The 14808-nt window shown below is 30.8% G+C and overlaps 1 protein-coding gene and 1 long non-coding RNA gene across 6 annotated transcripts; both read right to left on the bottom strand.

The window, feature by feature from the left end:
• Positions 1-1072: 1072 nt before the first annotated feature.
• LOC107953347 (leucine aminopeptidase 2, chloroplastic) lies at positions 1073-3854 on the bottom strand. 5 transcript variants are annotated; one of them, XM_041097309.1, is made up of 7 exons: positions 3522-3854; positions 2339-2434; positions 2170-2191; positions 1930-1990; positions 1825-1854; positions 1535-1722; positions 1073-1420 (listed from the first exon to the last, which is right to left on the bottom strand). In XM_041097309.1, the coding sequence occupies exons 2-7, from the start codon at positions 2353-2355 to the stop codon at positions 1385-1387; spliced, it is 354 nt and encodes a 117-aa protein (XP_040953243.1). In that variant the 5' UTR covers positions 2356-2434; positions 3522-3854; the 3' UTR covers positions 1073-1384. The 5 variants fall into 5 exon arrangements, with proteins under 5 accessions (XP_040953243.1, XP_040953244.1, XP_040953241.1 ...); XM_041097310.1 differs by having other exon boundaries at positions 1825-1836; positions 3522-3850; XM_041097307.1 differs by having other exon boundaries at positions 2063-2191; positions 3522-3845.
• Positions 3855-8045: 4191 nt separating this feature from the next.
• On the bottom strand, positions 8046-8872 carry LOC107953348 (uncharacterized). Its single transcript, XR_001699189.2, has 2 exons — positions 8718-8872; positions 8046-8424 (listed from the first exon to the last, which is right to left on the bottom strand). It is a non-coding gene; the product is annotated as an uncharacterized lncRNA (long non-coding RNA).
• Positions 8873-14808: the final 5936 nt, after the last annotated feature.

Below are 14808 nucleotides of genomic sequence, written 5' to 3'. Positions count from 1 at the left end.
GACATTCTTTTGTAAAGAATTTGAATGATTTCATAATTTTTTTTATAGGATATATTTAAACCCCTTTTCAACCTTTAAATAAAAGAATAAATGTGTTCACTTTTTCCTATATTAATAATAATACCAATATCAATTGAGTTAAAACTTAGTCGATTGCATAATTTCATACTTAGCAATTCGTGTATTGTAGTCATTTTCATATTTTTAGTATCATAATTTTATTTATATAATTGTTAAAGAGCTTCTGTAAAATGATTTACTAAAAAATATTTTCTAGTGTTTGATTGAATCTGTGTAAAATATTTTCTGCTGTTTGACAGATTTCCTGAAAATATTTTACGGAAAAGTTGTTTTTACATATATTAATATATATTAATAAATTTTTATATTTTACATATAATAAATTGTTTTTACATATATTGCAACGATTTATTTATAATAATACTCAATTATTAAGCTACAATATTAATCGTTATAAATTGAAAAAAACTAATGTAACTTGTTTTAATGTAACTTTCTTAATATTTTAGCAACATTTTCCCATAATTATAAGTATTCCTAGTAATCACATTTTTTTTAGCAACATTTTCCCATAATTATAAGTATTCCTAGTAATCACATTTTTAACTATCTTTAATTATTATTTTTATTTCTACTTCCTTCCTACTCAATTGTTATGAACCTAGTAGAAATAAATTCATTTGAGTTAAAGTGCTTTGTAGGATAAATTATCCTTTTATTTTTTTGGTTAAATCCCTATTTAAGTGTTGAATTTAGTAATTATTCTCGTATTAAAGCTTAAATTTTTTTTGTTCAACTTAATCCCTAAATTTGACAATTGTTCCATATTAAGACCTAAATTTGATAATTATTCCCACGTTAAAGCTAAAACTCTAAAATTTTCAAGGAAATATCAAGTACTGGTAGATAAAAAAAATGTTTAAGCCCCAATATGAGAATAATTGTCAAGTTGAAACACCTAAAGAAGTTTTAACCCTTTATTTTTTTTAAGTTACCCAAATATCCTGATATATGTATATATATATAATATAGTTAGAACACAATCACCATAAAACATGAGAAGGAAAGAGATTTATTGGTAAAAAAGCTTTATGTAGTTATAACATTGTAGGAACAAGCTACATAAAGCAAAAGAAAACAGAGCAGTATTCCAACAACAAGCTTCTTATTCATCAGACAGATCTTACAGAACCCAACAACCTCGAACATGTTGTTCTCCTTTTTCGGTCTGCCACCGTCACAACAGAGCATGTTCCAAGCTTTCATTTAAGAAGAAGAGTTCTTCAGAACCCATTCCACCAAAGTTGAGATGCCAAATCTAGTTGCCACATGCTTCTTATCATTCAAGACAGGCCCAGCCATGTCAACGTGCATCCACTTTTACTTTTTCATCAACAAACTGCAAAATCATAGTTCCAACAATAATGAAGTTCCGCAACATGGTTCGACCGTGGACATTACAATACCTATCGTTTAAATGTGTAAAAATATACAGATAGTAAAATTGACATACTTGCTTCAAGAACAAAGCTGCATTGATAGCACCGCCTTGGCGACCGCCGGTATTTACCATATCAGCAACTCCTGATTTCATTGATTCCCAATAGCTTTCCTCTAATGGCATCCTCCAAAATTTCTCACCACTGGCCTCTGATGCTTGAAATAACTCCTTTGCTAGATCATCATTGGGTGTGAAGACGCCTAAAGAAAATGTTCCAATGAATTGGCAATGGTGAGACAGTACACACACACCGCTTTGGTTTCAATAATTGAGTAACAACCAATGAAACGATGATTGCTTGCCTTTCGAACCAACTATGAATAAGGAAAACACTTTCAATGGAAAGAAAAAAAATTGTTATATTGAAGTGCCAACTATGTTTAAAAATTCATATGTTAAGTATATACCTGCAATTGAGGGGCCAAGAGCAACAACACAAGCCCCGGTTAGTGTTGCCAGGTCAACTATCTGCAAAATAAGTCAACCAGACTTGAAAAATGGAAATCTGATTATCTATACAAAATAAGCAATTGAAACTACCAAGTTTACAACTCTAATCACAAATTTACGATGTCTAGTTTTCGGCTTTATCTTCTCTACACCTTGGTTGCAAGCATAAACCAAAGCATCTGCTAGTGTAAGCCTACCTTCTGCATCAGTGTTATTAACCTACAATCCGCATAGTGAGCAACAAGTAATTTATTAAAGACAACGAAGAAAGAACCCAACTATGAATGTCACAATACCATATATATTTCATGTATACCTCAAATTTCTTTTTATTATTATTTTTAGCTAGAATAGAACAAACTATACCTCAATTGTCTTTCCATTTGAAGCTGTGACAATATCTCCAGGCCTCATACCCTTTCCACTTATCATGTTTTCACAAGATGCTACAATAAAATGAACCTGCGTATTAGGAAAATTTATGAAGTGAAAGACTAGATTTGATAAAAGATAAAAGATGGGTTTCGTGCAAAATTAACCATGAAAATGGCTTGAAGCATTCATGAATCATGAGACCATTACCAAGAAGTAAATCACCAAAATTAAGCATTCAGCAAAAGATAGCTTCCTATAAATGGCTAAAGCATCGTTAAGAGACCACACTCCTTTAAAGTCTGAAAACCACACTCCTTCAGCTATTTGTCACTAATCTTTTTCAAGCAACAGGAACAACAGAACAAGTCTTGAATACCAATTTGAAACAATATGGAACATTCTAGTTTGACTATAATCGAATAACATGTTTCAGATTGAAGTAAATTATTCAGCAAGTAGATAAAACAAATCATTGTCTCTACTGATTTTTTTTAATGAAAAGCATCAATAGTTGTTTATTCCCCTGACCATAACATTCATCTGTTCTGTTGGGAATTTAGGCTTATATATTTGGCAAACAAGTAGGACAAGAAATTAGGGTGTTAAGGCTGTAATTTTTTTTCAATTTTCCTTTCCATTTAGCATTATTCACTCATGTAAATTTCTTTTGTTTTTTCCCAGCATAATACGAACTGTAATCACAATCTTTGGACTCTACACTGTGCTATGGGGCAAAAGTAAAGATCAGGAGAACTCAACAGCAACACAGAACGGTAAAGTCCAAGAATTGCCAATAACTGACGGTTCTAAATCGACCAAGTTGGAGGTCAAGAGAACTTACAGATGAAATTTAGCAAAGATTGCAGAAGCTATATAGCATACGCATACATGATGGGGTGTTAAAGTTACAGATGAAGAAGCCAAACATTTTCTTTCTCTTAAAAAGAATCATCCTTAATAGCGAAAATTGAAAGAGAAGACATAACTATCTCTTTGCTAACTGATTTGGCCATGAAAGTATCCAAATTACCCATTTTCCAGTTAACCCAGAAACTGATTTGCAAAAAAAAATTGCAGAAAACTACCCATTTGCAGAAAACACATCTACTACAAAAACTTGCAATAAAACTTGCAGAAATCAACAGATCCCCTAACCTAGAGCTTGCAATTTTACCTTCGATAAACCAGCAGAGGTGAACCAGCACGCTAACGAGGCAAGCAAAGAGAAGAGGTGAACTAGCAGAGAAGATGAGGCAGAGATGATGATGCTGCAATCGATAGGGTGAAGAGAGGAGCTGTGGAAAGGGTGAAGAAAGGAGCTGTGGAAAGGGTTTCAAAGGTGAATAGATGAGCTGTGGAAAATGTCTTACCGATTTCTAAGGGGTAAGACATTTTCCGGAAAGATGAGATGATTTTACCCGTGTTGTGGAATTGATTTTACAAAAGTAAAATATTTTCCTCCAAACAAACATTGGAAAATGGGGAAAACTAATTCTGAAAAATATTTTTCCTTTATCAAATAGACCCTAAATTCATTCATTGGAAATAGTAATACCAATGATCATGGAGCTGTGGAAAGGCTGAAGAAAGGAGCTGTGGAAAGGGTTTCAAAGGTGAATAGATGAGCTGTGAAAAATGTCTTACCGATTTCTAAGGGGTAAGACATTTTTCGGAAAGATGAGATGATTTTACCCGTGTTGTGGAATTGATTTTACAAAAGTAAAATATTTTCCTCCAAACAAACATTGGAAAATGGGGAAAATCAATTCCGAAAAATATTTTTCCTTTATCAAACAGACCCTAAATTCATTCATTGGAAATAGTAATACCAATGATCATGGAGCCCCTCCAAAAACATCAACAGCAGAGGTTTTTAGACATTAAAGCCAGGGTTTCAAAATTGAAGAATTGATTAAATCATCGATTTGTTTGATTTAATTAAGTAAATTATTTTAAAAATTTATAAAAAATTTAAAAGATTAAAAATAGAAAAATTGATTCAATTATCAATTCAATCGGATCGTATTAGTTTATGAGTGAAACCAGTTCAATCTCTTATTTTTGAACTAGTACCTCAATCAATGAATCTAATCGATTGGTTAATTGCATTCCCCTAGCACCAATGTCGTCACTCGGCTCAACCCATTGAGCATGGGCCATGTTGGGAAAGCATAAGTAAGGTTTTGTGTGGGGTTGAGTGGTATTTCCTCGTCCCCTTGGGTCAATCATTAAAATATCTTTGCCTCTAGTCACCCATTAATGCTGGTCATTTTCAAACACGTACTATAAAACAATTTCACCTTCTTTAATTAACTAAATCCAGTGATAGGCAGCGACTTCTGTCTCTAAAAAATTGTTAAATTCTGCTATTGGTATTTATATTTTGTAAAAGTTGTGGATTTAGTTCCTGTTCTTTTATTTGTTCAATTTTAGTCTTTGTACTTTTTAAAATTTTCAATTTTAGTCCTTATACTTTTCAAATTTTTAAAATTTTAGTCATGACCTAAATAGTAATTGTTAAATTAGTTTTATTAGATTCAATTACTAGTCTAGTACTATACATGCGTACAATTCTAGATTTGGTTCATATTCTCCATTTGGATTATTTTAAATTCTTATACTTTTCGAATTTTGAAATTTTAGTTTTGACACAAATGACAATCATTAATCCAACTAAATTTTTAGTGAATAATATGTGGAAATAATAAGCTAATATAACATTACACTTATGATAAAATGTTTGGCATATCAAATTTTGGGAATAATAGAACTTAATGAATTTAATAGCTATCATTTGGTAATGATTGAAATTTTAAATTTTAAAAGTTATAGGGACTACAAACAACCAAATAAAAGTACAATGATTAAATCTATATCTTTTGCAAAGTACAATGATTAATACCATAATTTAATAAAAAAATAATGACCTCACGACATATGGTACCGTAGGACTCAATTTTGCAACTAGGGATGTTTATAGTTCGGTTAAAACTAAATTAACTGGCCGAACCGATCTAATTCAGTTAATCGGTCGGTAGTAGAATTTAGTTCGGTCGAAGTTCAGTTAATAATTTTTTAAAATTTTGGTTATCAGTCAATTTGGTTCGAAATTAAGTAATTAACCGAAATAAATAATATATATTATATAATATGTTTTTTATATTAGCAATGCATTTTTTGAACTATTAAAAAAAAAGAAAATGAACATTAGCAATTTATTTATTTTTATATTTTTTTACTTATTTTAACCAAAAAAACAAAAACATATAAAATTTGTTTAATGCAATTAATTGTCCGGATTAACCGAAATATTTCAATTTGGTTAATATATTTGAAAAAAAATTCAGTTCAATTAAAGGTTAAATTTTTTTACCTTTTGATTTGATTAATAACAAAACTTACTGTTTGAACACCCTTATTTGCAACCGTGTAATGTGGCCACTGATACAACCCCAAATTGAGAAAGAACCATCGCCATTCAACTGCATGAGTTTCACGTTCCAATTGCATCTACTCTTTACGTTTAGATCACCGCCCCATGCCTCAAGCGCTGTAACAGTGCATATCTATTTTTTTTGTGGGGAGGGACCTTAAATCACATTGTGGATGGAGCCCGACCGCAAACAATTTGATGGCATCGACAATTTTGAGGATATTGACGCGTGTCTATTCCGATGGAGTGAACCGTTCTGATATACAAATGCCGTCATAACAGTGCAATCGACACTCTGACAACAATCTTTTTCTGATTTTTTTTTAAAAATAGAGTTTTATATCACGAATGCTTTTTATATCTAAATATAAATTTTAGAGAAGTATAAAAAGATATCTATTGATCAATAAAATTCGTAAGTCCTCTAATGCTGGTGAGTTCATTACTCAAGCTTTCAATGATTATTGTAAGTTGGATTATAGATGCGAATAATGATCGCAAAAGCGTGTTGTTTATATATAATTGGTTTAGTAAAATTAATGATTAAGTGTCTTCAATTAGTAGCTAAATCATTACTTTTGAGAACAAAATTTTTTGTATATAGAGATATGATAATTTATATGAATCAACACTTGTATGCATCATGCCAATAAGTTGTAATAACTATTCCATATTACAATTTACTTTTGGTCAAGAACCAAATACAACTCATTCTAGAAGTTTTAAATGTGCGATATATGTTTAAATTGCTCCACCATAATGCACAAAATAAGTATTCAAAGAAAGTTGAGAATATATATTAGTTATGAGTCTTCTTGTATTATTAAATGTGTCGAATAAATTAGCATGATTTGATGATTACAACTTTGATTTGATAAGTTTTTCAACATTAGAGGGAGAGAAATAATAAAGGGGTAGAATAACTTGGAATGAATTATTACTATCTAAATTCTTGTAGATCGTAATTTGAACTAGAAATTCAAAAATATATATATATTTTTTTGAAAGTATTTCCAGTTGGCATTCATAAAGAAAAAGGAAAAAGTGAAATACAGAGCAAAAATCAAGTGTTTTCCAATCACTTAACAAAATCAATTCTAAAACTAAAAAAAACCATTAAATAAAGTTTAAAAAGAGAGTAGAAAAAGAATAACCAATCTCCTCACATCTAAAACAAAACAAAACAAAAAAAACCCTCTCAAAGTCTATAGAAGTTGAAGAGCCAAACCAAAAAATCCCCATCTTGAAGAAATGAATGAATACTGAAAACCTCAGAGCAGGGACGCCAAAAGGGAGAACAGTGCCAAAACCTGCAATCAAGTTGTTGTGCGACAGCAATCCCACTCCCCACAGGCAAGAAACAAAACCAGACCAAGGAAGCAGAAGAAAAAGCAAAACAAACTATTCTAAGTGGAGAAAATGTTGAGCTTCTTCCAGAAGCCGATAGATCTACTCCGACCCGTCCTCCATCCATAAGGTATTTTCTCCATAATCCTTACCTAACCTTGCCAATAGATTTGCGACAATATTCCCTTGTCTTCGAGTAAACACAAAATCACAATATTGAAAAAAAATTCTCATGTGTCTAATACTTTGAATAATGGGACCAATAGGAGAGAGATCAAGATAGTTAGACGATGCATTTTTAATCACGGTAAGAGAATCCCCTTCCACAACCACCTTATCAAGTCCCAAATCTCGAGCAAAAGCCATGGATTGAGGACTCTAATGAGAATAGTTCTATATACCAACTAATGTTTTTTATTTGAATTGAAGTCAACTTGTTAGAATAAATAAAAGTAATGCATGATTGTTGAAGCATGATAGGTTGATCGATTCCAAATATGAAAAATCTCGTACAAGAAAATAATAAATATAGATAGTTATATAATGGATGCGAGTGCTTTTAAAGAGACCTACAACATAACTACTTATTAAAACTTCTAAACAGATTCAAATACCTAAATATAGAAATAATGAAAATAAAGAGAATGCAATAAGTTATGTTAATATGTGAAAATATAGAACCATGAAAATAGAAAGTTGTCGACAACGATTTTACATGCAATTTTTTTATTGAAATAATGAAAAAAAATGAGGATCTTAAAAACAATTTGTTGAGAATTATAAACATGAAATAAATTGGCCAAAATGGAAGACGCAATTTAAGTATAATTAAATTCATAACGTTTCTAAACCAATAGTCCAATTCTAGCCTTTCATACCAATTTATAACTAAGTAATCCACAATCAAGCATGCGTATATAAATCAAATACATAATAACCTAAGTAAATAAATATCATATGAACTTATGTGTGTGATACCCAATTTTTTGCCCCCTTACAAAAACTAAATAAATAAAATTAAATACCAAAAAAAAATGTAAAGTCCAAACGCAATCCAAATTACAAAATTTTAGCTCAACATATCAACCTAATCCCAAACCCAGTTACAGAGGCCCGATACCTAGCCCAATAGTTATAAAGACCCAAACCACTAACCCTAACTTATTTCACCAAAAAATAAAACCAAACCCTAATAGCATTCAACCCCAGCCAGCGCCGCAACCACCAGGCCTTTCCGCGCGTGTGTGCCAGCGGTTATCGCCCTCCACGCACGCCACGCACGTCTCCTCCAGTGCACCTGTAACAAACCACAAATCACGAACAGCAAATAATAGCAGAAATTACGACAAAAATGAAAAAAGAGTTTTCGAGAGTTTCTTTTTTACGTTATTTTGGCTATATAAAGCCAAATTAAATCTGTAAAATGGGTTACGAATATTATATCAAAAACTATTAAAAAAAAAGAGAATCAAAGAGCAATTTGAAGGTTTTTTTTTTCCTTTTTTCTTCGAGTTTTCTTCTTTTGTTTTTTTTTTTCTTTGTTTCATACTTTTTTAAAAAATAATAATAAAAAGGAAAAAAGCGATTTACCTGGTTTCGGGCGCCATTCGCGATGGCTTCACGGTGGGCACGACGGCGGCGGCATGAGGGTGCTAGGGTCGAAACCCTAGCAGAGAACCCCTTCCCCTCTGCTTTCCTCTTTAAAAAATGAAATAGAAATGTTTTTTAAGAATAATTTTGATTTTAATATTAAAGGAGAACGGCACCGTTTTAATGAGGGAAGATCTGCGCGTTGACCCGACCCGTAGGTAGGGTCAGCGCGTTCTTGCCCTAATGGGTAATTTGCGCTATTAGTCCTCCTAATTGTTTCATAGTTTCAATTCGTTTTTTTTATTTCCTAAATTCGCCCCGTATTTTGATGTTGTCCCATTTTAACCCATTTCGCCGCGCAGCGTTTTGGATGCAGGGGAATATTTCAATCTGACCCCCTTGTAATCTATGTATTGTGTTTTAATCCCGCTATTTATTTTAATTTCATTTGTTTCCTGTTAATTTAGTTTTAATTGCGATTTAATCCTTTTTTGATATGTATGTTATTTTTCTAAAAAAATTAATAAATTGGTTTGATATAATTATTATATTTACTACAATTATTGTTATTATTATTAATGATGTTATTCGTTTATATATTTACTTATTTTATATATACATTATTTTATTATATATGTATTTTGTTTTAAGCTTCTTTTAAAATTTTATATATTATTACCCCTTTTTTATGATATACCATTATTAATATTTATTGTATTTTTTTTATTCTACAATATATTTTCTCAAAATTTACTCATTACATATTTTTAGATTTGTATAAATATTTTTTACGTAATACTATTATATAATAATATTATATATGTATACATATTTTATATTAAATTATTTTCATTATACATACATACATACATACATAATCTATTGTTAGTTTCATATTATTATATAGATATTTTATCTCTTTCAAATATTTTAACATCTTTAATTTATTTCAACTTATTTCAATATTGTTAATTTATTTAAATTTATTTAAATATTTTAATTTATATATATTATATTTTTTTCTTGAATTATATTTAAATTTGTATATTTCGTTAGTGTTTATGTAAAATTGTTTGATTTTAATTAGTTTCCTCTTATTAGCCAATGTGAGTATTTACATGAGATTATTGTTGCTATGTGTATTACTTGCTTGTATATATCTACCGCTCATTTGATTAATGTGTGATTTATTTACAAGTTACCCTTTCGCGTTGCATATTGTCATTTAATCACCTTACATTTTTCATTCAAGGGTTTATAAAATAAAGCAATTCTCGGTATCTTAGATTTTCAAAGAAAATTGTGCCCTAACTTACTGGGCTTCAATTTTCCTCGTTGAATTTAAGTACCCGAGTATCTTTTTTTCAATCCAAATGTAAAAATTTCAAATCAAAGCTTATCTCGAGAATTTGAAATGTTATATCCTAACTCACTGGGTCCGACATTTTGTTATCTCGAGACGAGATTTTTGATAAAAGCAAATTCGTGTGTTGTCATAGGAACTTCAAAGAATCGTGCCCTAACTTACGGGGTTTCGATTTCTTCACTGAAGCAAGATGACTAAATTTTTTAGTTTTCAAAATAAAAAATTTTAATAAAGATTTTAAAAGGGGAATCGCTTTTTAACCATTTTCGACATTCGACCTCAAGACGTTAAATAATCAATTAGGTACCAATTTTGGGCATTACGAGGGTACTAACCCTTCCTCGTATGTAATTGACTCCCGGACTCATTTTTCTGAAATTCGTAGACCAAAATCGTTTTTAAGGTGATCCGATCACACTTCAATAAAGGATCAGTGGCGACTCCAATTTTCATTTTTAAGTCGATAACTAAATTTTTGTTTTTCAAAAAGTGGTTTCGACAATGTGATCAAAACATCAAACAAGTTGATTCTTCAAGAACTAATCAACAAATTTAGCTTCTCCTTGATTAACTCTGATTTGATCTGGTTCTTAATCTAAACAATTATTTTATACAATCCATCAATACAAAAAAATTTCATATTATGCCATGACATGAATGAACTTATATAATCTCATTTTTTGATACCCTAAAATTTTATATTTTATTTAATTTAGTCCCTAAATTCAAAATAGCCATAACTTTCAATTTTTAACCTCAATTTAAAATCCAACTTCACATACATTCATCAGGAACCCTCTACTTTCTATTTCTATCAAAATTTCACAACAATTTTATGTATTATTCACTTTAATCTCTATGTGCAAAACTAACAATTAAACATTACAATCTAGTCTTTTTCACCACCCCAAACTTAAAATCTATCAATTTCAAGCATAATTCTTCAAAAATTAAACAATGACAACTTTCAAAAACTTTAATAATTTTATAAATTGGTATATAAGCTAGCTAAATCAAGCGCCCATGACTTCAAAAACATAAAAAAAAAAATACAAGAAAAGACTTAAATTTGCTTACCTATTAGATGGTTGAATGTTTGAGTTTCAAAAATGACTTTTCTAAGGTTTTTATGCTTGGACGGTTAAAAGAAAATGAAGGAGGAATATCCCATTTTCACATGTCTTATATACTTTGAATAATCTTTAATTAACCTAAATTAATTAAGTTAATCTAACTTAATTAACATAATAAGCATTTAAATTTCAATAGTAGAGAAAACCATCATCAAGAATTATCTTGTAACAGCCCGTTTTCAATGAAATCAGAATAGTGGTTTCAGGACTACAAATTTGAAGTTGAAAAATTTATTTTAATATTATTTTATGGTCTATAGCATGATAATATGGTGGTATAAAAATTTTGTGAATAAATTTTACTATTTGTATGCTCAATTTTTGAAAAAGGACTAAATCGCGTAAAGTGTGAAAGTTGTGTTCTATTAGCTAAAGGTGTTAAATAGCTATAGAAATTTAAATTGGAGGTCCTTATATGGTAATTAGACCATTAAATGAGTTATTGGGTGTGCATGGCTTGGTATATGAGTAATTTTTAAAGTTAGGTAAGGGTAAAATGGTAAAAATACAATTAATGATAAAAATAAATAAAAGAAAAGCCAAAAAGCTATCATCTTCTTCTATTTTTCATGCCATAGCTGAATTCACCATAGGAGAAGGGAAGAAATTTTTTCTCAAGTTTTTTCTTTGCATGTAAGTGCTATTTCATCCCGTTTTTGTTGATTTTTATGTTTTCGGAACTGTTGTAGCTTAATCTAGCTAAATAGAGGACTAAATTGCAATATGGTTTAAAGTATAGGGTTTTTCCATGAGAGCATATTAGTTGTTCTTGAAGTTTAATGGAAGAAAATGAACCCATGTTGTTAAATAAACAACTTTTGTTAAGTGAGTTTTGATGAAATTGTTAGTTATGGGTTAAATTGAGAAATGTGAAAAATTTGTGACAAATGCGTGAATTTATGTAATATATGGGCTGATATGAGCATATATAATTTTTGGATAGGCTTGGATGTAGTGAAATTTCATGAATTTCATTTTTTACGAGCCTAGGGACTAAATTGTAAAAAGGTTAAATGTTTAGGGGTAAAATGGTAATTTTTCCATAACATGAAATTTAATTGAATTGAATAGAATAAATATTAAATTAGTTAAATTTGATTATATATAGAACAAGAAAAGCCACGTTCGGAATTAGATCGAGGCAAAGATAAAGTAATGGATTGATAGTCTCCGTGTAAATTTGAGGTAAGTTTGTATGTTTAATAAGAATTAAGTTATATGTGTTTAAATGCTCAATTGATATAATTGTGATGATATGACACCACGGAAATTCTCGAGAGGTATCGGCAATGTATGGATCCCGGTTGAACCTTAGGAATAGATAGGATACAAATGACATGTCATTAAGGGTTACCATGTTTTGGGTGTTGATCTCGTACGTCTTACCGGTGGTTGAGTTTCTGGTATGTGTTGCGATTACTTTACAGCTTGTATGAGTAACACTGTGTAGTTACGTCTTGACTGACAGCTTGTGTGAGCAGACCAGTGATGGCTCGAGAGTGAGCATCTATATGAGATATGGGATAGAGGTGATTTTGACCACATATTAGCACTTAGTGTGTGAGATACTTGAGTATCCGATAGTATTCCAAATGGTTTAACAGGCACAGATGATGATACGAGGTTATAAGAGTTGATACGAACCAGTATAGGTATTCGTGTAAAATACGAAAAGTAATTCATAGTTGATGTATTCATATATGACTAACATGATTGTGATTATGTATTAGGCTTTGGGCCAATTGAAATTTACCTATGTTTTAATTATGCTTATCTAAATTGTGGATGAATGGTAAGTTGTATTTATTAGCCATACAAACTTACTAAGCTTAATTGCTTACTTTGTTTTAATTTCCGTGTTTTATAGTGATTTGAAAGCTCGCTCGGTTTGGAAGTTGTCAGAGATTGTGTTGCACTATCAAACTCTCATTCCGGTATTTTGTACTTTGTATATTTTGGTTAAATGGCATGTATAGGTGTTTTAGCTAATGTGACCTATATGTCTTGTTGTGTTTTGGCCATTTGAGATGGCTTGTAAGGTGGTCACATATTTTGATATGTATATATGTTCAAATGACCCTTTGATATGTAGTGTATGGTCGCTATATGAATGCCTTGCTTGTGAAATTGTGTTTGGCATTAATTGGTTGAAATGAAGATGGTTATGTATGCTAAGTTTTAGGCACAATGTCTTTATATATGTAATTGATTATTTAGGTAACCTTTGAAGTATGTTTGGTATGTTTTAAAGTGATCAAATGAATGTGTTTATGGTATCATGTTATGGTGTGAATGTACATGTTATAAACTTAATATTGGTTGGACTTGAGTGCCTATTTATGCCATGGTTTTATGTATTTTGATGTGTATAGGTTGTCACCAATTTGGGTGAGAAATATAGCTTGGAAAATGGTCTATTTTTGTCCACACGAGCAGAGACACGAGTGTGTGTCTCAGCCGTGTGTGACACATGGCCAGATGACACACGGCCAGGTGACACGACCGTGTGTCCCCTATAATTTCCTTAGAAAGAAAGTTAGTAGCTTCACACGGCCTAGCACACGGGCGTGTGGCTTGGCTATGTGGCACAAGTCAGTATACCATCTAGTTTTCACACGGCCTGGCACACGGGCATGTGGTTTGGCCGTGTGACCCAAGTCAGTGAGTTACACGAGGTCAGACACGAGCTAGGACACTACCATGTGATCCCTTTTCGAATGTCCACACGGCCTAGCCACACAGGTGTGTGTCCTCTACACTTTGAAAATTTTCAATGTTTTTCTAAAAAAAATTTGAATACTCGGTTTAGTCCTGAACCACTTTTAATGTTTATTTGGGGCCTTGAGGGCTCGTAACAGGGACTGTATTAATGTGTTTGAATGGATTTTGATTTGAATGATAATTGATTATGAAATGTATGATTGTTTAAGTCATAAGTCCGTAATGTTTCGTAACTCTGTTCTGGTGTCGAATACGAGTTAGGGTGTTACATATCTCCTAATGAAAAATGGTTTATTCACCAATTTAAAATTTTATATAATTACAATTTAAGTCCCTAAACATGTGGTCAATTAAAAATCTATAGCAATTAGAATTTTATAATTTAGTCCCTGTATCCTAATTAAGTAATTAATAGACAGAATTGATGGGCAAGCATCAATATTCTTTTATACCAACTTCGTAAATATTCGTATTTAATATTTACGAACTCGGTTTATAGAAATGGTGTTCTGAAACCACCTTTTTCAGCACCACTAAAAATCGAGATGTTATAAAATTTATGTTGTAATATCCCGTTTTTCAATTGTGTCAAAAATAGTGATTTCGAGACCATGATTCTGATATGTGTTATCATGTTTTAATATTTAGTTAATTTTTATCAAATTTTATTAGGGTTATACTAAATTTTGGTAAAGAAATTTTAAGGTTTAATTAGTTAATTGAATAAAAAAGATTAAATTGTGAAAGATGAAAAATTTAGTAATTAATGAATTATATTGACTTGATAGTTTAATTAATGATGTGGAGGGGACTTATGAAGTAATTTGTCAATAAAGTTTAGTGATGGACGGTTTAAGGCTTGAAAATATGT

The sequence above is a fragment of the Gossypium hirsutum genome, chromosome D07, assembly GCF_007990345.1.
Source record: "Gossypium hirsutum isolate 1008001.06 chromosome D07, Gossypium_hirsutum_v2.1, whole genome shotgun sequence".
Classification (NCBI taxonomy): Eukaryota; Viridiplantae; Streptophyta; class Magnoliopsida; order Malvales; family Malvaceae; genus Gossypium; species Gossypium hirsutum.
Note: the sequence above shows the minus strand (reverse complement) of the source record. Positions and strands in the feature narration are given on the sequence as shown.